Source organism: Pogoniulus pusillus, chromosome 20 (assembly GCF_015220805.1).
Source record: "Pogoniulus pusillus isolate bPogPus1 chromosome 20, bPogPus1.pri, whole genome shotgun sequence".
Classification (NCBI taxonomy): domain Eukaryota; kingdom Metazoa; phylum Chordata; class Aves; order Piciformes; family Lybiidae; genus Pogoniulus; species Pogoniulus pusillus.
This window is the reverse complement of record NC_087283.1, coordinates 7,198,231-7,222,820: the sequence shown is the minus strand read 5'-3', so window position 1 is coordinate 7,222,820 and position 24,590 is coordinate 7,198,231. Positions and strand designations below refer to the sequence as shown.

Sequence of the window (24,590 nt, the reverse complement as noted above, 5' to 3'; positions counted from 1 at the left end):
ATGCTTTAGAGCTATAAAAGCTTTTCTTGTGAAGCTATTTCTGAGTCACATTGCTTACAGAGAATAAATACTGCAATAATATATTTACATAAATAATTTAAAATCCAAGGGCACAGTAGGTAATAAAAATATATTGCCATGATAAACCATGAAACGAAACAACAATGTTGTTTGAATTAAAACTTACAAATGCACTGCAGTAAACAACTTACTTACACGTAGTTAAAAGTATAACTGCTGAATATCCTGAACTTGTGGAATCCAAAAAAGGGAGAAATACTGAAACCAATCCCTTCATGCAAGCAAATATTGAGGACTGTAACTATGTTTAATTAAGATCTACTGTTAATAATGGATTTCAGAGAGTGAGATTCTTCTTTTAATTTCCCAAGGTAGAAAAAGTTATTAAATTTGGCCTTTAACTTCTCATTGACATGTACACTTGAAACTTCTGATTAAAATTTCAGAGGTTGGAAAGAAGCACCCAAAATTAAACTCTTGAATCTGCCACAAAAATAACAATGATCCCTGATTAAGAAATCAAATTTCAGAAACTTCATTACTGTTCTATTAATAAATTGTTGGATTATAATTAAAATGAGGCCTGCTGGATTTCCTTCACTTTTTAATTCTAAAAAACCTGGTAATTGTAGAGGGAATTAAATACTTAAAATCAAAGTGGCTCTAAGAAATGTGATCCAACTGGAACAGGTTCCTTTTCTTTATGAGTGACCACACCAGAACAAATATCATTTTCCACCCAAAGGTTAAGTGTTCAGGAAAAAAACTCTTGTTTCTGTACTCCTTTCTACAACATCCATAGTCAAAAGCTCACTATACACACTGCAGACTTTTCATAGGAAATCATACATCTGGGTATATTAAGAAACTCAGTGTTAACCTAGTTTTAAGCAGGTATAATTTAGAGTAAGTTTAAACTTAATGCCTACATTATTTAGCTGGTCAATATGAGCATGCAGTTCTTGTTTCCAGGATAATGTTTCTACCTCTCCCTTGAGTCTTTTTGAAATGTTAACGTCAGTGGATCAGAGAAGAGCTGACACCATGAAAGTTCACTGCTAATCACGTGCAGACAAATAGCTAGAGCTGAAGGTACATGCTTTTGAGTAGTACAAATAGTAGGAGTCATATTTTTTTCAGTGTAATACATTTTTACAAGCTTGTTTGAGCTTTTAAACTAAATTCTTTCTCCGTCTGCAAAAACACTTCAAGCTGAAGAATAAGAAAGAAAATTGCTTCAAAAGTACAGCTGTCTTTAGGAATTTCTACAAAGTAAGGCACGTTTTTCAAAGAGATAAGTAATTTGAATCTGATTCAGATATGCAGTGTTCAAAGGACAAATTCAATCTAGATGTGGACAATGGCACAAATGGTTTCCGTACACTATTCATAGTACTTGAAATGCATTTATGAAGTTATATCTAGTAGTGTAACTAGGTGTCCTGATCATGAATTTCATAAAAGTTCAACCCCTCCTACAAGCTCTATATAGAAAACTACCTAAAAACAGTCCTGCAGTTAGACATGTTTCAGTGCTATAGGCTGGGAAAAAGGAAAAGTAATGTTACCAATTCCTTGATTTTTTGTTTGTATCCATCTGCACATGGTAAAGTGATACATACTTTGCTGGGGGTGACAATGTTGTTCACACAGTACACAATATAAATCTGGCATTCATTGCTTCTTCAGACAGAAACCATCGCTTGTTCTTGGTCATCGATATTTAGTGCAATATCTCTTTTAGCAAGCCCATATTGTGCATACTCAGCTTTTCTTTCACCCATATGTTCACAGGAAGGATTCTCATGATATAATTTATAGCAGCATAGCCTGAGAAACACATTGTTTGGTCTTCATTTTCTGTAAAGGTCCTGTACCCAAGTCTCTAAACACACACCTGCCTGCAGGATATTGTGAGAAAATATTTTGGCCAGAATTAAACCAGTGAGGAACTCTGTCCTTTATACATGCAATTTAACACTGTTCTTAATTGCAGATGCTGTTCTTGTATACTTCAGTCTTCTTTCTGCACTGCTAGTAGCTATGTGTTTCAATAACAACTGCTAGTGTTAAAGGCATCTTTTAAAAATGCTTTTATGCTTTCCTGTTATTTTAGCAAAAGAATGTACAAGTAGTCAAATAGCCTTTCCTGAAGCATTCCACCACTTCCCAGATTGACATTATGTTTGTATTGCTTTCTTCTAATTTGTGCAGTCACCTGCTTCAATTCATTCCCTCATCATTTGAATCCAAGGCTCTCAGGGTTGCCCTTTGCAATGGCGAGATAACCAACACTTGGTACTGACAGAGCACATCTTCAAGACGTTTGACGTAAGTCAAACCTTGTTAAAGAAGTTCCCAATCACTGCTAAATAACCCTGTGATAGTAGAGAAATCTACATCTATTGACAGTGCACATTATTCAGGTAAAGCTTTGAAGCCATTCTCACAAAGATATTTATGCCCTTTTATATACAGGAACAATATCTAGGGGACATTAGACTCCTAAGAACAAAATCCACAGATGCAGATTTTAGTTGTAGTGCCTAACCTGCAATTCTCAGCTGCTGAGAAAAACTGCCTGGAAGCCACTTTAATATTAGAGAGAAAGTGGCTGATCTTCAATTTTCAGCAAATCTTAAACCTGAAGACAAGACCAGCTGTATCCAAATATAAGATAATGGCACCACTTAATGCCTAGTTTTGCTCATGGTACGTCTGGGATTATATTGTCATAGCACAGAAATAACCATTTACTTTCATCTGTCTGGACGAGGCCAAGTCTTTGCTTACTGCAGCTTCAGTGTTTCACTGAGAAACATTTTTTTCAGCCTGTGCAGATAGATGTATGGTTATTATCACCCTCACAGACATTACAAATGACCATAAGCTGACTTAAACTATACGCCCTGGAGCAGTTCAAGGCAAGGTTGGATGTGGCACTTGGTGCCATGGTCTAGCCTTGAGCTCTGTGGTAAAGGGTTGGACTTGATGATCTGTGAGGTCTCTTCCAACCTTGGTGATACTGTGATATATGTAAACCAGATAAATTATTTTTATAAACATTGCCAATTTTTACATGTTTTCTCATGAAGGAAAAAGAATAAACAGTCAGGTTAAAAATAATTTTGAAAGACTATGTAAAACTCATAAAGAAAAACTATGTAAAACTTATTGCTCATAGCACTCGATTGTTCTACTGCGGTAATCTCATGGTCTGGAAAACTATCAACCCCAGTCTGATGCAGTTATTCATTTTTATCACACTGAATCTCTTCATTACAGGAAAAAAACAACCCAAACCCCAAAACCCCCAACAACTGTCCCTCCTTATTATGCAGAGCCCAGACAACTTTAGTGCAATCTTATACTTACAAGCAAATTCTGAGGCATAAAAGACATGCTCACTTTCTGGTGAGTGAAAATGAGACAGTACAGCACTCACCTGATAGTCTGGTGTTGCAAAGTGTCTGGATCAGTGGCGTTTACTGTTAACACAACACTGCCAATAGGGACGTTTTCCTGTTTTGTCACTGTCATCGGGTTGGGGTGGAAAACTGGGCCTTCGTTTACATCCTCAACAGTGATCTGAACAGTCGCTGTGGAACTGGGGCCATAGGCTATGTCTGGAATCAGCGGGTCTTCATTTTCCACTTTGATCAGCAGTGTGTGAAACGCCGAAATCTCATAGTCTAAAGGCTGTAAAGCATATCATACAATCAGACTGCAAGGTGCAAATACAGTAGTTCACATTTTCCCCTTGTACCCCATGTCATACTTGCAGAAGACAGAATTAGCCAGAAAGGGACAGCAGCATCCAGCGCATCTGGTACTTAGAGTTTAACATCAGACACAATGGTAGTGATAAAGTGCATTGAAGAGAATGATGTAATGGATGTAATGAGAGATGGAAATCTCCTTCTGTGCAAAAATACATATTTCTTTGCTGTAGCTCATACCTATAATTTAATCCTCATATATCCGTGCTTATTTGTGATGTAATATGCAGTTAGCAAACAAAGCAGTCACACTTAGCCATTCACAATAAGTAACATAAGGCTGTCTTCTGAACTCCTACCTTGAAATCAAAATCACCAAAATGGAAATAAATGCCATTTGTCTTCAGAATTGAAAATGTCTCATCTGAAGTCAAACCGAGAAAATTCTGGTACAGACTGCAACCAGGGCTTTTCTTTTGCTTTTGTTCTTGTTTTGGTTTTAAGGTGTGAGGTATAGGATTATCTTCATAGAAAGACAGGCAATAAATTTTTCCATGACAGTTCATAAACACAGGAGCAAAGACAGCCTTCCAGTTAAGTCTGAAACCATGTCACTTACTTCCTGGGTATCTGCAGCTGTGTTCTCTGAGAACAAAATGTGACCCTTGAATTATAATTCTACCCTCAGTCGTGAAGAAACCTTTGCTGTAAAGTCTCACTACTAATTAGGGGACCAGAATATCTTTCATATGAATAAAGGCTGAGAGATTTGAGGCTTTTTACCCTAAATAAGAGAAGATGATCTTATCAATGATTATAAATATTTAAAGAACAGGTGTCAGGAGGATGGGGCCAGTCTTGTTTCAGTGGTGCATCACGTCAGGATAAGAGGCAATGGGCACAAACTTGAACACAGGAAGTTCCATCTAAAACTGAGAACCTTCTTTTACTTTGATGGTGGTGGAGCACTGGAATGTGCTGTCCAGCAAGGTTGTGGAGTCTCCATCTCTGGAGAGATTCTCCCCTGGACACTATCCTGTGCAATCTGCTCTAGGTGAACCTGCTCTTCACAGAGGCATTGGACTAGATGATGCCTTGAGACCCCTTCCAACCCCTATCATTTTGTGATTCTGTATTTGTGATGCTTACTGCAAAACTAGCTGTTATTTAAGCACAAGGGCAGTATAGTTAGCAACAGACAGGTCCTTATGAGAGAAGTAAGTTTATCATGAAGAAGTAAGCATTATACATATCATGTGGACAAGAGCTGGAAGCAAACTATATATTTTAGAATAATTTATGTTTGCTCTGTCTTCTCTTATGGAGTAAATCCAGTGGGTGAGCCTTACAGTAATAATACAGTACAACAGCAAATTGTTCTTACTTTGACAACAGAGAGCATTCCCTCATTAGTCTGAGGATTGGTATGGATTTCAAAACTCTGCCCTGGATTTCCATTAATAATGGTGTAGACAGCTCTCCACGCTCCAGTTGCTGGGTCATCTCGGTCACCAACAGTTAAGTTTACTATTACACCTGTGACTCCCTCCTTTACTGTGGCTTGAAACTAGGAAAAAAACACAAAGGAAATAGTTACTATTTTCAATTAATGATCACACACATGTAAAACTTCCAAGCAAGCATTCATTATTTACCACAACAGGAGAAAGATGTAATCACTGACTGAAACTGAATGATAGAGACTCTAAATTCTCACTCATGAAACATAAGGTAACACCTTACAGCTGCTCTCCACTTGGCATATAAGCAGTAATGTGATAGGCATCAAGCTTTGGAAGATTCTGATCACAAGAAGACAGTTCATCTCATACTGCTGAAAAGTGAATCCTGACAATAGACACAGTGATACATAAGTGTATATGTTGTCAGAGAAGAAACAATGCTCTTATCTGTGCAGAAAAGGAAGGTGGCTAATGTAGCCCATTCTTGCCTTTGAATGTGATATTATTTACACACAATCCAGTCTTGTATTTCAGAGTATTGTTTTTAGAATCCATATTAATTTTTCACTATACTTTTATCAATACATAAAGCATTTGTCACAAGATGTTCCCATACCTGTTTTTGGAGAGTTTACTCTAAAAGATTCTAAAAGAATTGGTCCTGTATCACTTTGCATAACTACAAGTCACTGTTACTTTCTTCTTTCAGTAGAAGAATTTTTTATGACCTTGTGAAGTTTGTTGCACTGCTGTACTATTAAGTTAGCCAAGCTCTATGAGAAAATTCTAATTTACTATCCAGACAGTGTACAACATCATTCTTATTTATGTAGGAATAACATTAAGCAAGCCGTTGGAAAAGCTTGTAAGGGTCAGACTTAATAATACTCCTCACCTTTCAAGTACTTGAGGCTGATGTACTAAAAGCACTGTATATAAGAGTGATAATACCTGCTTTATAGGTGGATAAACCAGAATGATAACATACCTAATCCTGAGAAGTGCTGAACATCAGCAGTGCTATTATAGATCATTAGAAAATCTTAGCATTTCTATGGATTAAGCCTTCAAAAGTCCAAAATTACAAACTTTAATGACAGAAATGGGCTTGCTGTGCGTGCACTGCTTAAAAGCTACATCGTCAGTGGCAGTAAATCACTCAGGTGGCTTCATGACCTAAGCAGACTAAATATCTTTGTCCTATAGACTATATGAAGTTATAGCTCTCCAGAAGATTTTGTGAGAATACTGAACTCAGAAAAAGGCTTTATATATATATATACGTATTTCACAACCTGGACAAATAGTAGGTAAAATGCATTTTCTCATAGTAAGACACAGTGGAGACAGCTATGTCTTTTCCTGAGCTCAGTTATCTTTAATTTTGTTCAAACAGATTTTAATTATATTTCCAACCCCTTTTCCAGTTTCTGAGTGTATGCATTAAGTTCAAGCTTTCCGGCCTCAAACCTGATTTTATAAAAGGGTGACATTAAAGATTGGCTATTTCTGTCTTCCTTGGTATATTTAAAGGTTCTTTTGATTTTGATAGTTAAAAACTAACAGGTTGTGATTGAGCTTTGTTTCAGACAGATTATTAAGCTCATTTGCAGTTTAATTAACTCTAAATGAATAACATAAGAATATTTTCACTTGCTTTTAAACAAATCAAAAGAAAAGCTCTATTAAGAATCTTGAAAATAATAGAGGAATGATTACTGAGATTGTACTCGTTCCTGCTCAGCACAGTGCTGTCACTGGAAAGCACACTTGGACACCTCTTATTCTAATTGAAAATAAGTGGTTAGATTGGTTGATATTTTTCTATTATTTCTTATTGTCTCAGCTTCACCATGTAGAAAATGAGACATCAGAGCCATAAGGGCCAGAAACTTTCCCAATGCATTCAGTACTGAACAATTTCTATTTAGCTGTAAGAAGGTGATTAGACTTCCAGAACCTAAGCCTAAAGAATCTAGCCTTTACATATGACTGGGCATCTGCTCCTAATTCATATTGATCCTTCTGAAAAGATCTTTTCCTTAATCCACTAGTGTGATTCAATTAACTGTTCAATACTCCTTATATCACCTTGGGAAGAGTAAGACCTATTAGGACAAAGTATCGAAAGATCTGGCTATTTTATTCAGCCTCACAGCCATGAAGCCAGTGAGATAAATGTATTGTACAGTGGCTCCCTTCACTCCCCAGCCTGACCTTTATTTCCTGTAATCCTACTCTAGTGGCAGTTGTAATGGATGTGAGTGGTCATGTAGGTTCAAGGTAAGCTGATGAAAAAGCAATAGTCAAGGGCTAATTTGAGCAATAAACCCACCAAACCACAGCTGGTCCATTTCTAGCTCAAGCCAAATCTAGAAGGAACATTTGTAGTCAGTATGTAAATATAGCTAGAAGACAACTATTTTACCTTATAAATACTGGATGACAGTACAAGGCTCACTGAGTTCACCTGCATGACAGCAGGCTGCACACCAGGATTCTCCCTTGAGAAGGGATGTCTCTCAAGGTTATTTCTCAAGGCTGAGAGAATCCTTATTGTGTGACATAGTTAGTAAGGTGAATTAGGAATATGTGTGAAACTTTGCAATCTTGGCTAGGTGACATAAAGGATGGATTGTGCACAGAGTTCTTTAGACATAAACTGTTAACTAAGTCTGGATCTAGTCACACCCAAACTCCCCTCTGAGGAGAGAGGAGAACGCAAAGAGCTTCCTTCCAAACCTCATGACTCAGCAGGAGGGTCTCCTTGGCAGTGCTGTTTGACTCTGTCCTCTATGCAGTAAATACTCAAATGCACTGTGCCATCAGATTTTCTTAATCACTGTCTCATTTACTGCTGAAATTTGTTAACTCACTGTCTTCCATCAATAAACATATTGCTGCTTCTCTCTTACAAGTGAAGGGCATGACTCCATGAGAGACATGCTTACCCCACCAGTGCCAGACTATGATGGAAAAGGATGCCATGATGTGCCAGATAGTTAAAAAAACCCCAATGAATATCAGTTTAAGGATATCTAATTCAAGGATATTGCAGCTGGGGTTGGGTTTCTTATGCATTCCTAGTAAGTTCTTGTTTAGGAAGTATTATTAGGAAGAATTCTCAGTAGCTTCAACTACAGTGAGTTAGTAGTGCAGAAAAGGCACACAGACTTGCTGGGACTGTAAAACTGCAGATCAAGGAACTGACATCTACTTGTAAAGGCCATGCCAAGACAAATAGTAAATGCAGAGGGTATTTGAAGCTGTCTGAAACATTAGACTAAAATCTGTTCAAGATGGATGAAAAAGCAGAATGATCAAATCACAGTTGTCGTCACATGGATCTACTCTGAATTTATAACATAAAACCTGTAATATATCACAGATTTGTGACTGCAAAGGACAAATTTAGTGTATATTATCAAGAAAGTGAATTCTTTTCTACCTGCCCAGACATTTTTTTGTAAAGAATAGGCTTCCTAGTATTTAGAAAAAAGTTTACATTTGTACTGGGTCCCTTTCAAAACCAAAAGTAAATATGGGAATTAAAAAAAACTATGAAAGGACAAAAATAGGAATTAGATTTAGAAACAGAGGAAAAATAACTACAGGTCCATCCTATTTCAGAATGAAAGGTTTACATTCTCAAAACACAGTGCTTAACTGGGAGAATCTGATCCAATGCTCTAAAATAAAGCCCCATAGTGGCTAACACATATAATTGGATCACAAGTTAATGGATTTTTCTCTTTTTTTAAATATCTGCACATCCCCTAAGCACCACTATAAATTATGAATAAAATAGATGAGTTCAGTACTTTATTTAAACTGCAATCATCTGGACTCATATGAAAAATAATAACTTAGAAGGCAAATACCCTGGGCCAGAGCTGCATTTGGCTGTGTTCAGCTACCCCTACTGAGCATTCAAATATGCAAAGTTAACTTGCTCTGTGGATTGACACGGCATATTCTCATCTATGGTGTTTATCATGCATACAGCCTAGATATTTTAGTAATTCTGTCATATTTAGAGTTTTATAAACACAGGGTGGGGAAAGAATTGATTCCCCTGTTTCTGCATCCAAAAGCTTATGAAAAAGTACACAAAGAGACTGATAGCATCTTAGAAGGAAACAATAAGTGACTATAGTAAGCAGTCTATGCCCAGTCATCAGTTTTTTGCAGACAAGTGAGACTTTTAACAGGGAACTGAAAGACATCAGGGAAATATAGTGATGGATGTAGATGAAGCATTCCTCTAGGAGTTCCAGGGTAGCTTGTGAAGATGTACAAACAGACTTGAAAGTGTAATGAGTGAGCAACACTTGCTGTCACAATGGACTGATAGGCAGTAGATTATAACCACTGGACATTCTTGTGGGAGATCAAAAAGATAGTTCCACTATGCATGGAGGTTTCTCAGATTGAAAGCAAGCAGCTTATTTGTCTTGCAACAAAGGAGTCAATAAAAAGATGTCTAAGAGATGAGCACCAATCAAAACAACAGTGTGAGAAGACAGCCTGTGTGGCAGTACTGAGGATAATTCTGAGCAGAATCTCAGTTCAGTAGTCAACTCCTTCCCTCCCTGGATCTTGCAAGCTTATTCCAAATGGTATGCAAAGTTTGAGAAAATAAAATGAGAAATTATGATTCCAAACTGGCAGGAATTTTATCCTACTGAGTACAGGAAATTCAAGATGGCAGGTATCTACTGAGAATATTTAGACTTGCATTGAAATCTAGCTAATTGGAGAAGTGGGGAAAGTAATTGAATCATAGCTTAATTTTAGTAGCTGTTTCCTGGAGGAGCCAAAGTGTAACAGAACACTACACCAAATCCTCCTCCACACTGAGCTTTATGGTGAACTGGTGGGACACTGCAGTGACAACTCTCACTGAACAGCAAAATGGCTCTGCGTGGTCTCAAGGGACCCAACTATTGTTAGATGGCTGCTACAGGGCAGATACATGAAAAGATCACCTTATAAAGTGTTAGTGCCCAAGAATCCAGACACTAATGCCATCTTATCCTCAAAAAAAGGAAAATGGTACCTAACCAGTAAGAAAATTTGGTTCTTATTTGTCAGCTTCTGCAGCAAGGGAGAATTTATGTACTGGCTTCTCAGAGCACAGAGGAACAAGTAAAGTTAACTGCGTAGGAATCATCCAAATGACTGCTGTCCAGCAACAGTATGAACACTCAGTAATAACCTTGATACCTTTAGGAAGCTATTGAGAATCTGTCTCTGAGTGGGGTACCGATATCCCCAAACTAAAGAGCTGCCACAAGCAGCAAATGCAATGCAAGATAAACGTGTCTGGAGTTGGTGATCACTACCCCATGGCTCATTAAGATTCTGCATGCTGTGATTCCCAGTCAAGAACAAACAAATTAAAACTGCATGTCAGTTTGCATTTATCAGGGCATATTCCAGCTGAAGGTATTCTGTGCTATTATTGTGTGTTTGCTTCCTCATCTATATATCATAAAAGATAAAAAATAATGGGATATATTAATTCATGTCTCTATTAGACATTCCCCAGGGACATTTTATTATTGTGTTTGTCCTCCTCCGAAGTCCACTGCTCTTGCAGATGCATTTTGTCTATCTATGTTCTTGAAAATAAGAAAGCAAGCTTGTGCAATCTGCTTGCTCTTCGTCAGTGTCTTTTACTTTGACACTGTCACTCAGCATGTGTGCACCTGAGTAGCCAACCTTTGTTAAGGAAACAATATATTTTCCATAACTCTGTATCTGGAATATCTCCAAGAACAAACACATTTTCAGAGAGATCACAAAAGTTTGCATTCCCAATCAATCAGGAATGAGAACCTCATGAATGAGAGTCATGGATATTTCTTGTGGAATTCACTGAGACCCAATGCCCAGCTTGCCAGCTAACAACAACCATGTGAGCTGGTGCTGGGAGCTGATCAGAATTCACAAACTGGGAAGGTGAATTACTGGGTTCAAATACTTGATATATATGCATTGAACAAAGTGATACTGATGAATCTTCAGTCACCTTTCATCTCAGCACAATGACCAAATGTCCTGGCCTGCTATTGATGGCCCCTGGTGGGCTGACAAAGGACGGACCTAACCAACTATGGTTTGTACTGAACTCTTCAGGTGAGCAGTTTAATTGCCAATCTCCTGGGCAGGGCAGATTGTAACTTGGTTTTACATTCTTCCTAATCTCATCTACAGATTTTGATAGTATTTCCCTCCTTAAAACCATGCATAGGTTTTACTAAATGGTCACTAATAGCTGCTGCATTTTGCTACAGTGATAGATGTAATGGATTAAGTTGATGTAAACTGTACACAGAGCAACACACAAAGCACTCTAGAAGCCATTTAGATGTAACTCTATGTAAATATAACAATGCATTGTCATAGTATGACAATGTTTTGAAGGTGTAAACTAGATGCAAAGCACAAATTAAAGCTAGAAGTCATCTAAACTGTCATTTGTCATTGTTTTACTGTCATAATGCTGCTTGCAGGCACTATATAATTTTTTTAACTTAAAGTGCTTCTTTCAGTTTATTCTACATTTTTCCTAAATACATAATGTTCTTCAATCTCCAGCTAGAATTCAACAGCAGCTTGGCAAAAGTCTTTCCTGGTATATGAAATTGACCATAACAATTTTGGATGCATTTTCACTTTTTACTTTTGAAAGATTTTTGCAGGCTGTGTATTATAAATGCCTTGTGATCTTCCAGGGCACACACCAGTTACTTTACACAATAAAAATACTGCTCAATAATGAAAGACCAAATGGATACTTTTGTCCACTCTATGCTGCAGTCTGCAACAACAGCAACAAATAAAAAAAATAATTAGGTAAATAGAAGGTCAAAGATTAAACTTGAGCCTGTAACATGGTTACAGTTTCTGAATTTCTATAAATATTTGACTTTTTATTGAAAAACATCAAGATGCTTAATATCAATTATATTAATCATTAATGATCCAAAAGAATTTCAAGTTTCAACATGACTTTATAGAATCATAGAATCAACCAGGTTGGAAGAGACCTCCAAGATCATCGAGTCCAACCTAGCACCCAGCCCTAGCCAGTCAACTAGACCATGGCACTGAGTGCCTCATCCAGTCTTTTCTTGAAGACCCCCAGGGACGGTGCCTCCACCACCTCCCTGGGCAGCCCATTCCAATGGGAAATCACTCTCTCTGTGAAAAACTTCTTCCTAACATCCAGCCTATACCTACCCTGGCACAACTTGAGACTGTGTCCCCTTGTTCTATTGCTGGTTACCTGGGAGAAGAGGCCAACCCCCACCTGGCTACAATGTCCCTTCAGGTAGTTGTAGACAGTAATAAGATCACCCCTGAGCCTCCTCCTCTCCAGGCTAAACAGGCCCAGCTCCCTCAACCTCTCCTCATAGGATTTGTGTTCCAGGCCCCTCACCAGCTTCGTCGCCCTTCTCTGGACATGTTCCAGCACCTCAACATCTTTCTTGAATTGAGGGGCCCAGAACTGGACACAGTACTCAAGGTGTGGCCTGACCAGTGCTGAGTACAGGGGAAGAATAACCTCCCTTTTCCTACTGGCCACACTGTTCTTGATGCAGGCCAGGATGCCATTGGCTCTCTTGGCCACCTGGGCACACTGCTGGCTCATCTTCAGCTTACTATCTATCAGTACCCCCAGGTCCCTTTCCTCCTGGCTGCTCTCCAGCCACTCAGTCCCCAGCCTATAGCGCTGCTTGGGGTTATTGTGGCCGAAGTGCAGAACCCTGCACTTGGCCTTGTTAAATCTCATCCCATTGGCCTCTGCCCACCCATCCAGCCTGTCCAGGTCCCTCTGCAGGGCTCTCCTACCTTCCAACAGATCAACACCTGCTCCTAGCTTGGTGTCATCTGCAAACTTACTGATGCTGGACTCAATGCCCTCGTCCAGATCATCAATAAAGATATTGAACAGGACTGGGCCCAGCACTGATCCTTGGGGAACACCACTTGTGACTGGCTGCCAACTGGATGTGGCACCATTCACCACCACTCTCTGAGCTCTGCCATCCAGCCAGTTCTTGATCCAGCACAGAGTGAATCTGTCCAAACCATGAGCTGCCAGCTTGGCTAGGAGCTTCTTGTGGCAGACAGTGTCAAAGGCTTTGCTGAAGTCCAAGTAGACTACATCCACAGCCTTCCCCACATTCACCAGGCGGGTAACCTGATCATAAAAGGAGATCAGGTTGGTTATCTTGGTTTATTGAGCAATCTGCTTGAAAAAAATGCTGCTAAGGAATAACAGTAATGTACCAAAGAAGGAAACAAGAAAGTATTAATCAGGATGTTTCTGCATGGTCCAAATACAAGTCCCTCTGTGAGCAGATTTCCAGTGTGATGAAGCCAAACTGTTCCTGGCATTCAGTGGGAACACTTCAAGTGCTCTTTAGGTATTAGGGTTCATAACTGACTAGAGCAGGGACAGAATGCAAAAATAACAGGGTAAAATGGATAAATGGATGCATGGGTAAGCTGCTGGGTGCTGAGTTGCCTGTAAAGTTGCCAGAGTGGCAATCTTTCCTTCCCTCTTGCAGACATCCTAAAGCTTAGAAAGGATCTAGAGAGTATGATCCTTGTACGATTCGTGAGTGAATTTACAGAACTTTCTTTTCTCCTTGCTTCCCACAGCAGTGCTGAAACTGCATTCAGAGTTGTTGCTGCACTCCTAGACTCATTTATGTGCTTACAGAAGACCAAAAAGCCATTCAGGGACTGCAAATAAGTGATGGCAAAGGATGCTTGAAAACAGTAATTTTTTGGGAGTTGTTTCAAAGACTTTTGTTTACACTACACTCAATCCAGCCTGGCTCATGGCCTCAAGTGAAGGCAAAAAGATAACTCTAACATGTATTAACCATATGCTGAAAGCCTGCTTCGAAGCCTGTTACCTCCAGGGTATATATCAAAAGTAGTACATTTGTCTGAAGATTCAGAAGGAAGCCAAACATGCTCTCTTTGTTTCTAGAATATATGAATAATTTTAAAGGAATCATTTGTTTTTCCCACTCTTCCACCTATAAATGCAAGGTGCATTCAATTATCTCTACAATAAATTCAGCACCCACGAATACATGGGACACTTCTTGAATGAAGGTCAGAATATGGTTGAAAACCAGATACTTTCTCCAGGTGGACAGAGGACAGTGAAAGGTCACTCTAATATTTACTCCATTGAAGGTATTTTTGACAAAATATCAAAGAAATAATGACATTATTTCTTATCTATCACAATTCTTTCCCCCAGGTAGAACAAACCTTATGTTTAAAACAGCAGCATCAGAGAAAATGGTCTGACCAAGCCTGAAAGAGCAGACTACACCTATTCACCTGTAACAGCATCAGTGTTGCCTAGGGACTGGGGAGATATCTGCTTTTCACATTTATGAGACCACTTGAGCTGTATTCAGCCAACCCAGCTACATATTATTTCTTCCTCAGTGCACTTTTCATCAAGAGCAGTGTTAAGCCTATCTTCTTTCTAAGATGCTGGATGTCTTCTTTAAATAGAATGAGCTTTAAATAGGATAGACTTAGTTGGATTTCTCTTTCTTTTTCACCCACTGCATTTTAGGAGCAGAAAGGTTTTACAGACTTTTCTTCCCATCAATCCACACAGTTCCTCTTACATTTTTAGCATAGATTTTTTTCATATCCAAATCAAGTTTCCTGAGGCTGAAATTTAACATCTGAGCATATATGGCTGAGCTTATAGATACTATACCTATTAATAGGAAAAAAAAAAAGTGTGAAAGCCACCTACTCATACAACAAGGAATTTATGTGGATTCTCCCGTACCACTAAGATGGCTTCACATGACAGTGTCAGTAACAGGTGGAATGCATTTGGGCCACAGGTCAGAACCATAAGCAACAAATTCCTTTCACTGGTTCCCAGTCTGTCTTTTTTTTTTTTTTTTTTTTTGGGGGGGGGGGGGAAGGTCTGGAATGGATTAAAAAATGAGATTCTCTTTAATTGCTTAAGTTGCTACCCATATCATTTGGATGTCCTAACAGAAGGTCAGATGAATTCACTCCTGTCTGAACACTGAAGTGGTAAATAAAAGGGGAATTTAATCACAAAAGAAAGATTGTTTTGATAACATGAATTGTAATATGTGTGTAAGAGACACATTAATTTGTAGAAAGCTTGGCAGACTTAAAGGAACAAAGGAGAAACTACTGCAATAGCTTTAGTCTCTGGTTGGGTATGAATGAATGCAGTGTACTGATGGGAAGGAAGCTGGGCAGTGTCACAAGCCTCAGGAGATGAGAGCTACTGATGACTTCTAAATTATTGTCGTGCTTACATTCAGAAGGTAAAGAAGCAACTTTGAGATTTCTCCTTAGGAAGGTAAATTCCAAGATATATTTTCATACATGTATGAAAACAGTATTTTAGTGCTATACAAAAGAATGCTAGTGGAGCAGTTAAAAACCCCAAAGCCACAAACAATAAAAAAACCCAAACCAACAAACAACAACAAACTGCAAACAACAACAAAACCCCAAACATTTCCTAGCAATAACTGCAGAAGCATCTTGTTCATCTTTGTAATTTCTGTTACAGTTATGAATGAATGTCCATGAAGTCCTAATTTCATGATTTATTTTTATTAACACAATTATGTTCACTTTCCTATTCTGTTGAGAACTTAGCAACAAATAAGTTGTTGCTTGAACAATAAACATGCCCTTAGAAGTGACAAGTGCTACAACTGTGCACAGAGTTGATGAAATGATGAAATGGCAAGAAATCCAAGCAAGAGGTTCATACATGTCTTGATTGGGAAAAATGTCAATTAAAAAGTCCTTTAATATAAGACTCTTATTATATAAGAAATAATTAACTAAAAATGGTGTAACCTGGTCTTGGTTGTGACTTTTCTGTGTGTTTCTCCTGCCTTGTACAAACACCAAACAGAAGATGCATTCTATTTTTCTTTGTTTGTTTTGAATGCACATAGTATAATTTGAATGAATTTTGTAATGCTGTTGGCTGTTTTAAAATTTTGATGGCCTCCAGTGACTCAGAATCAGTGGTGACCACTTGAAGCTGAGCACTATTTTCTGAACAGGCACTAAATGTAGATTTAAGAAACCTAGGCAATAAGTATGTTATTTATTCTTTGGCAATTAGCTGAAAGGGTTATTTGTTCTCTGTTTAAAACTATGATGATGATTACCTCCCAACTGTATATAAATAAGGAAATAACAAATTAGCTTATGAAGGTCTTATATGTAGAAACCATCCTCATAGCAACTGTCACAATGTTTTGGAACTCAGCGAGTTCAAGATCAGGTTGAAAATGCACATTACATACAATTTGACTCTTAAATAGTAGATGGAACTGATTCACAACACAACAGCTTTTCCAATAAGATTGCACTGACTAAAGAATTCATAGATTAAAAGAGGGCTTTTCATTTGCACACTTTCCAGAACATCATGCAAACATCCATCTTGGTAGCTTAGCATTGCAAGACTGAACTATATCCTTACCATTCAGAGCAACTTGTATCTAGAATATTTTAGCAAGGAATTTAATCAATTCCCCAAACTTCTGGCATTGTGGGTTGTGCCAGCTGATGGGGATGAGATGCCCTAGATTTACAAGCTCCTCCAGCTGAGAGCTGTCTGAAGTAAGCCCAGTTTGAAAACTTTTCTGGAAGCACATAAGAACTCTCTGCAAGATTTCACACTGTTCTGGTGAGGAGACAGGAGGTACAGATGGAAGTTTACATGCAGCATTTTCTACAGTGATACAGAATTTGTCTGAATTTTAAAAATGAAATCTCTACCCAGTATTTTGTTTTCTGTGGAAAACTGAATGAGGAAAGGAGAATTTGGGCTGAATGCTTCATATTTCAGTCCATCTGAACACAGAGAGTATTCCAAGTCTGCCAACAAAATGATGAATGAAGTCTACTGCACATAGCTTCTTCTGCTATATAGATATGATTCTTCCCCAAATTACCCAGCCTACATCCTGTTTGCACAACATTCATTGAGCATAAATATCACTGATATATCAAAAAGCCACGACAGAAGAGGAATCGTTCAGCAGTCATAGGCACAGGGGAAATTCCATGATTAATAATCTCTTTCTTTTTCTGTTTTCCTTCCACAGCAGCAAAATCTTTATCATATCTTGGACATCCAGGTAAGCACACATTACCCTGGCAGGGAACAATGAGGTCCTGGGATCTCCCATCCTGCTAACACAGAAAAATTCTTTTCCCAAGACGAAGCAGAAAGAATAATAGAAATAAATGCAATCTAGTTGACTAACTGGAGTGATCAGAGCCTCCCATATAGAACTCTGGTGGGGGGTTTCAAACAGCAGCTTGAGAGGAGCTCGCCTGCAGCTGAGGTGGCCTGCTTTGAAACCACATGAGATTTAAGGGTATATGGAAACACACAGTGCTGAACAGTGGCTGAAGCACAGAGCAACAGATGCCCGGTTTGGCATTACACAGGTGTAGAAAAGGTGAAGAAACAAGTAAAAGGTATGCTAAACAGATTTATTGCTTTCTGCTTTGAGTATACCCACGGCCTCCATCTCCCATTGCCTAACTCCTTTTGCCAATGTTTATTTCATCTTTCTTGAAAGAATAATATTTGTAATAAAGGAAAATGAAACATTCCTTTCAGAAGTGCCCCTTGTGTGCTTATTTCCTGTCTAAAATGTAACATGGGAAACATTTGGGGCCCTTTCATTTTCTCACCTATACTTTATGGTTGTCCTAACCATACGTTCACTGCACACACAGCCTTCTTGGACACAAAACCTGCTGCAGCCTCATTTGTGTTTGCTTTGCTGTAAATAGGGAAGTATCCATTTGGATATTCAAGGAAGATAAAAAATGAACTAAGGATTTTTATATATCCCAATATAGAATTTCCTTTAAGTTATTTGGAGAATGTTAGTGACTACAAATTTGGTGACAGTGTTCAGGTTATGTGTCTGAGGACCAAGAATAAGAAAAGAGGTTAAGACAGACCAAGGCACTTCACTTGTGTCTTGGATAGAAAAATGTTCATGCATACCAGGAGATCTATATACAGTGAATCAAACCTGTCAGACCTATTTTGTGTGGGCTGCAGAGACTACCTGAAAAGGAACAGCAAATGTGGCCTGTCTCAGTAGCACTCCATGTTTCTTGTGCTTGTGAACACCATCACTGTATTAAGTTGATGGAAGTGAGTTTCATCATTCCTAGCACAAATGTGCTCCATAGCCAGCCTGGATAGAAGCACAAAGTCCAGAGCACCTATGCAGCAATTACTATGCAGCTGACTGTTGCTGGGATGTGCAAAATTCACACATCTTCTTCATACTGGTCACAGGTAATGCTTAGGTATGCTTGGAAATCCTTGAGCACCAGCTTAAGTCCTACAATTCCAAGCAGACCAAATTTCTAATGCAAATAAAGGTAATTCCCAGGAAATGCAGGTGACACCAAGATAGATAAGCATTCGGTATTCTCAGTGGTTTATACCAAAAAAACTTTACTACAGGGTTGAATGCTTATTAAATCAGGATATGTATGAAGAAAGTTTGTTTATTAAGCAACTGTGCTATTCCTCTCTCTTAAGACTGCTTCCCCTTCCTCTATAGCAAATCTCTCCAAAATATGCTAATACATCTGCACCAAAATTGCCACACAGAACTCTTCCCAAGGAGGGCAAGCAAGTACACTGGCAATTAATTGGATCCTAACACACATTTCTAGATACAGATTTTTCAACTGAGCTTGCGAGTTCTAGGGGAAATCATTTTAAGGGACAATAAATACCACTTTATTTCTGTACACAGCAGTATGATGTACTGTAAGCAGCCACTCTTTCTTCCCTTGGAAGGCAGAAAAAATGCTGTGCTGGCAGGTAGCTTGGAACATATAGTATGTCTTCCTTCTGAGTAAGCTCATAATTAGAGCAGAAACATGAAGAACAACTTCAATGGAGCTGTAAACTCCAACAGGAGGGAAAACATCTATCCGAGGTTAGAACCATATATTTTTTAACGTTGCTAATGTTCAATTTTGTGCTGATGCTGATCATTATAGTTACTATTAGACTCTGGGACATGCCAAAGCATTGACACCTGACTTCACTTACCAAAAAAAGTCACTTCCAGATATTCAGCATGGTGATGAATATGTAGATATCTTATTTTTAGCGAATTAAGCCATGTTGTATCATTTTGGTGGACTTTAGGATTTGTGATCAAACCCTGATGACAACTGATTAATGCCAGTGTAGGCTTCCTGAATGTTACAATATTCTTGTTCCTTTGGAGCTCAGATCTCGGCAGGCTGATTACCCTCCTGATTATCCTCAGTAACTGGGGTCAGGGGTTAGCTGGCACCACAGAACACATTTAATTCAATCAATCCAGTTAGTGAAGCAGTTGGGGAAAAAATTATTCCAATTGCTGCAACACTGCATTAGAAAAATTGCCCAGGATTCCTCTGCTCTAAGTGATGAGCATTTTTGCTTAATTTCCAATTTAGTATTCTGCTGGGGTTTGCAACTTCAGTTACTTGTGATATTTTCACTCATAAAGTCAGGAGTGCTGAGCTTGGAAATGGAAAGGAAAACTAGAGGAAGCAGAGCTGCTTATGTTAATTTGTATAATAACCTTTTCTCACTGACACACTCACATAGAACTTTCATAGGTCCCCTGTGTTTTTTCTGGTTACACATTAATAGTAGCTCAGAAAAGTCATAGAATCATAGAATCAACCAGATTGGAAGAGACCTCCAAGCTCATCCAGTCCAACCTAGCACCCAGCCCTAGCCAATCAACTAGACCATGGCACTAAGTGCCTCATCCAGTCTTTTTCTGAACACCTCCAGGGATGGCAACTCCACCACCACCCTGGGCAGCCCATTCCAATGGCATGGATGTAGCAAGGAGCTTCAAACAAATGAAGAAAAAGCAGTAAGAAAAGCATGCTAGCAAATACACAAAAATTATCCCAAAAAGGGGGAAGAAGAAATGGTCAATGTGAACATTATGCTTGTCCTGTCAAAGGACACCAGGTGCTGATAACTTGCATCCTTACAACAAACTCTGGAGTAAAACCACTGACTTTATGACCCAGAGAACCAGAAATGGTGAGAAGAACAGAAGGAAAAGGGGTAGGAACTAGGAAGAGTAATTACAACTATTTTGCAGCTTTAATGTTGTCATAACCAAAAACCTTGCTGAACAGATTTTTTTCCTGTAGTAATTCAATCTGGATTAATAATGATTATTGAACTAGGATGGATTTGGTTTATTTTCAAATTTACTGTCAACAAATTCTTAGCTTTATTTATAAAATGGGCTTCCCCTTTGCCCATCAACAAGATTTTGAGTGTAACAATACACTACTGTGGTTAGCCATTATTTGCAATGCTTCTTTGAAAATTAAAGAAACTTTCCTGAGTAGGATTCTTTAATAAAGGAAAAGAAGCCTTACACCTCCATTTTCCTTGCAAGCAGCAGAAAGCTGCAATTTAATCTTCTGCTTGCCCACGGATAGGATCCATTTTTTGTATGTTCCTTTGGGGTTCTTTGGAATGAAAAATGCTATGTGGTTATAAAACATTCTCTTAATGAAACCTGCTCTGAACTAACTCTGGAATTGATGAATCTCCTCCTAAACCCCCGTATGTGTTTGCCTATGGCACAAAGTCTGACACAGCTGTCAGACTCCCTCACCTTAAGAGAAACTCAAAATTGGACTTGCAGCATAATTTGAAGTCAAAAGTTAGGTGTATTAGCAGAAAGATGTGGTGAAGATCACAGTCTGCCCAAATGGGACATAAACCTCACTATCCAGTGTTTATAGACTCTCAGTTGTGCATAAAATATCCTCAGCCTGTTCTAGAACAAAAGCCAAAACAATTAGAAACATCCAAATAATATAATCAAGTTCTTGATATTAAACAGAAAGCTACATGTGTAGAAAAAAAAAAGCAAACCAAAACCAACCAAACAGCAAAAGCAAAACCAACCAAACAGCAACACAACAAAACAAACAAACAAAAAACCTCAAACTGAACAAAAAAACCCGAATAGTACCAAAGCCCAATCACACTGAAATGCTCAAAGCATACACACTCTTCTCCTCGTGTGATGAGCATGAAAGAAGAAACCACATATAGCAGACGTTAGCTTTGTCACTTGTTCTGCTACTGGAAAAGAATTGTAGACAATTGAGGCAATTTAATGTTGCAAAGCCAGCAAAACTGTGTTGAGATGAGTCAGTAGAACCCTGTGCAAGACAAAGACAGGAATGCTTCCATCTGCTTAGCTCTGAGGACCCCTTACTGCATTATAGCAACTGATTCCTGCCCACATCATGGAAAGCAAAGAGCAATTGGGGAGGCAGATATTTAATGCTCAAGGTCTTGAAAAAATCTTCACAGCAAACACGCTCAGGGCTGCTGTAGATAAGTGGATTTTCTATGCAACATCTTCATAGCGGACAAGGCCAAGAAATGATGGGCATCAGTGGAGGCAAGGAAAATTCTCACCAGACGTTACAACAGATTTGCAGGGGAGCTGAAATACTGTTGCAAGTTGCTGGGAGATCACACAGCCTGTATCTTCAAAGTAAAAATAAGCAAATAGTGGAAATTATGCAAATAGTTGGGGGAAATGTGAGGATAACTGCAGATTTTGTAATCCCAAATCCAAGAATCTGCACTGAACAGAAAGGGGAACTAAAGGCTTGCGTAATTTTCTAACATTTTTAAGGTCCATGATTCTCATTAACTTCCATGAAGCATAAAATAAAATAAAATAAAAAAAAATTAAGGTATCCAAACCCAAATGATAGGAAGGTGATCCCTAAGAGATTCTGGCCTCAGCCTCAAATTCCTCATCATGCAAGACTCCTCATTACACTGAATTTGGTGCTGACAGCTAGGGACACAGGGTGTAACTGCAAAATCACATTTGCCCTTCCTACTGCAGATAAAAGATGGAAATTATGCCTCTGGCAATTGCTTTCCTAGCTGGTCATTTTCTTTTTTTGTCAAGAAAAAGTAAGGAAAGTAGAGGGAAAAATAATTATGATCTCAGCTTGGGGAAGGATTAAAAGGGAACAAGAACGGTAGGACCAGATACTCAAAGTTAATTGTTTTGAGACTGTCTGAAATGTGACCACTATAAAAAAAAAGCCTGCTCTAACTACAACATTTCCATTCTTACTACTGAATTAACAACACTTTCACAGCAGTCCCACAGGGGCAGACTGCTCCTACAACTGCAGAGAAGGTTTCTGAAGAAAATCACACTTTTTTACAAATCTCAACCATTACTTCATCATTTTCCTGAATTGTCTGGCAAAGAGGTATTTAAAGACCTGCATTTAAATTCCAGAGCAGCTATGAAATGAAGAAAGTTGATTGATTCACACTCTCCACTACTCTCTTTGCCAAAGTGATTTTTATCAGAGACAAAAAATAAAACAATCTACCCACCCACCAAAAAAAAACCCTAAAAATGCACAATATGAGCCAGAGAATTCTGCTGTCAGCTTCAAACCATCGAATGTTTTCACTGCTTGCTTACAACAAAAACCCTTGGAAAGAGGATTTATAGAAGAAATGCTGCTAGAAACTCCAGGGTGTATTATCCACTCATTCCTCACACAGAATTAGTGCAAAATATCATCCTCACATTGTCCAGAAACCTTGCCAACAAATAAGAACAGAGATAGGCTGAGAGCACACTGTCTGGGAATCTTATACTCATTTTTTTCCATGGCAACATGTCTGTTTCATGCTCTTTGAAGCCTCCATAATTTTATTCCATCTAATCTCTTGTTCCATTTGTTTATCACTTCTAGGGAGTGCCTGACATGCTCCTAAGCTGCCACAAGATAAATAAAACCCATCTTCATGAGTGCTTGGGGCCAGCTGACATGTTCCTTAGCTGCAAATTCACTACAGTTACCCCCGACCTTCTCACCTCTCCCCCTTACCACTCACTATTGTCTCTTCCTTGTTTTTTTCCAACTTGTTGCTAAGAAATTGCATAGCCCCTGCTAGCACCATAAATGCCAACCAAAAAGATTAAATGCAGCTTTGTGCCACCTCATTCTGTCAGATAGAACAGATAGTGTCCTCCGAGTCTACCTGCCAGTCTTCAATGTAGATGGCAAGGGAGTTTTCCAATTGGATCCTGGGTGTTCCAGTGCCTAGGTTTTGCTGAATAGCCTTGAAAAGATGGGATTTAAATTGTATTGAGGATATTACTCTAAATTGAATGAAGTGGAGAGTATACTTCTCGTTTATATCCCCAGAGTGATAAATGTGAGAGTGTAATTTTTTTTTTCTAAGGCAAAGAAAATGGGAAACCAACACGAATTTCAGACACATGAGAAATAGCTTATGAATTTAGATGATAGTTCAGCAGAAATAAATTGTACATCTGTTCATTCATTTTAATAAAGCAGGGAAATGACACACTGCTGGAGCCCTTTGAGAACACTGGTATTTTTAAATTATGATCCTATAATGGTAGCATTAACATTTGTAATGCTGCCCATACTTTATGAATTTGAGAAAAATAAATTTATGGAATATGCAAAAGTCAACCTATAGTCTGGGCTCTGGGCATTTAAAAGTAAGTACAGTCCTTCCTGAACACTTACAAATAAATCCAGGACAGACATTACAATAGCTTTACTATGTAACACAACCCTCTGTGTAACTGTTGGCAAACCATGCTTATGATTGTTTCTGAATAAATAATTCAGATGTGCAATGTGTAGCTGAATGCATTTATTTCTGCTGACTAGTACTTAATGTTTGCATTTATAAGCAGCTACATTCTAGTATTTCCCTCTGAAAATAGTCCTTTAAAGAAACGATGTAAGTGCTTTTCCTGTATGTGCATGGAAACACGTACCACCTTCTGCTGAATTCAGGCAGGAGTATCTCTCTTGCATCTCCCATAACACAAAATGACAAATGAAAAAAAATTATGAGCTGAATGCAATTGTTCATTGTTTCTATTTTAGTATTATTTACAAAGATGAAATACAAACTTAAGGAATAAACAAGAAGCTTCAGGGGATGTCACATTTTAAAAGCTTATATTTTGACTTTCCAAGCTGATCAGCAGGGGAAATAATAAATTAAAGAATACAATAATCGATTGCATTAAAGCAATTGCTACTAGAGAAAAAAGAATCTAAATCTGATTAGTTGCTCACACAGTGTCTCATTGATCAACTGAGATAATCTTTATTCAAGAAAAGGGAAAATAGGCAACTCTGACATCCCTGAAGTTCAGTCGAAGTCAGATGTCAAAATCTAAGACCTCTTTTTGTAATC

General features: G+C 38.4%; 1 protein-coding gene across 7 annotated transcripts in view; it reads right to left on the bottom strand.

Annotated features, from left to right (window-relative positions):
- The window catches only part of CDH13 (cadherin 13), a 497,598-nt gene that overhangs the window by 58,541 nt on the left and 414,467 nt on the right, over positions 1-24,590 (bottom strand). For all 7 annotated transcript variants that reach the window (XM_064160012.1, XM_064160008.1, XM_064160007.1 and 4 more), the window contains 2 exons: positions 5,125-5,307; positions 3,467-3,720 (listed from right to left, as the gene is read on the bottom strand). In XM_064160012.1, coding sequence (XP_064016082.1) covers positions 3,467-3,720; positions 5,125-5,307 — 437 coding nt within the window. The remainder of the gene's footprint in view (positions 1-3,466; positions 3,721-5,124; positions 5,308-24,590) is intronic.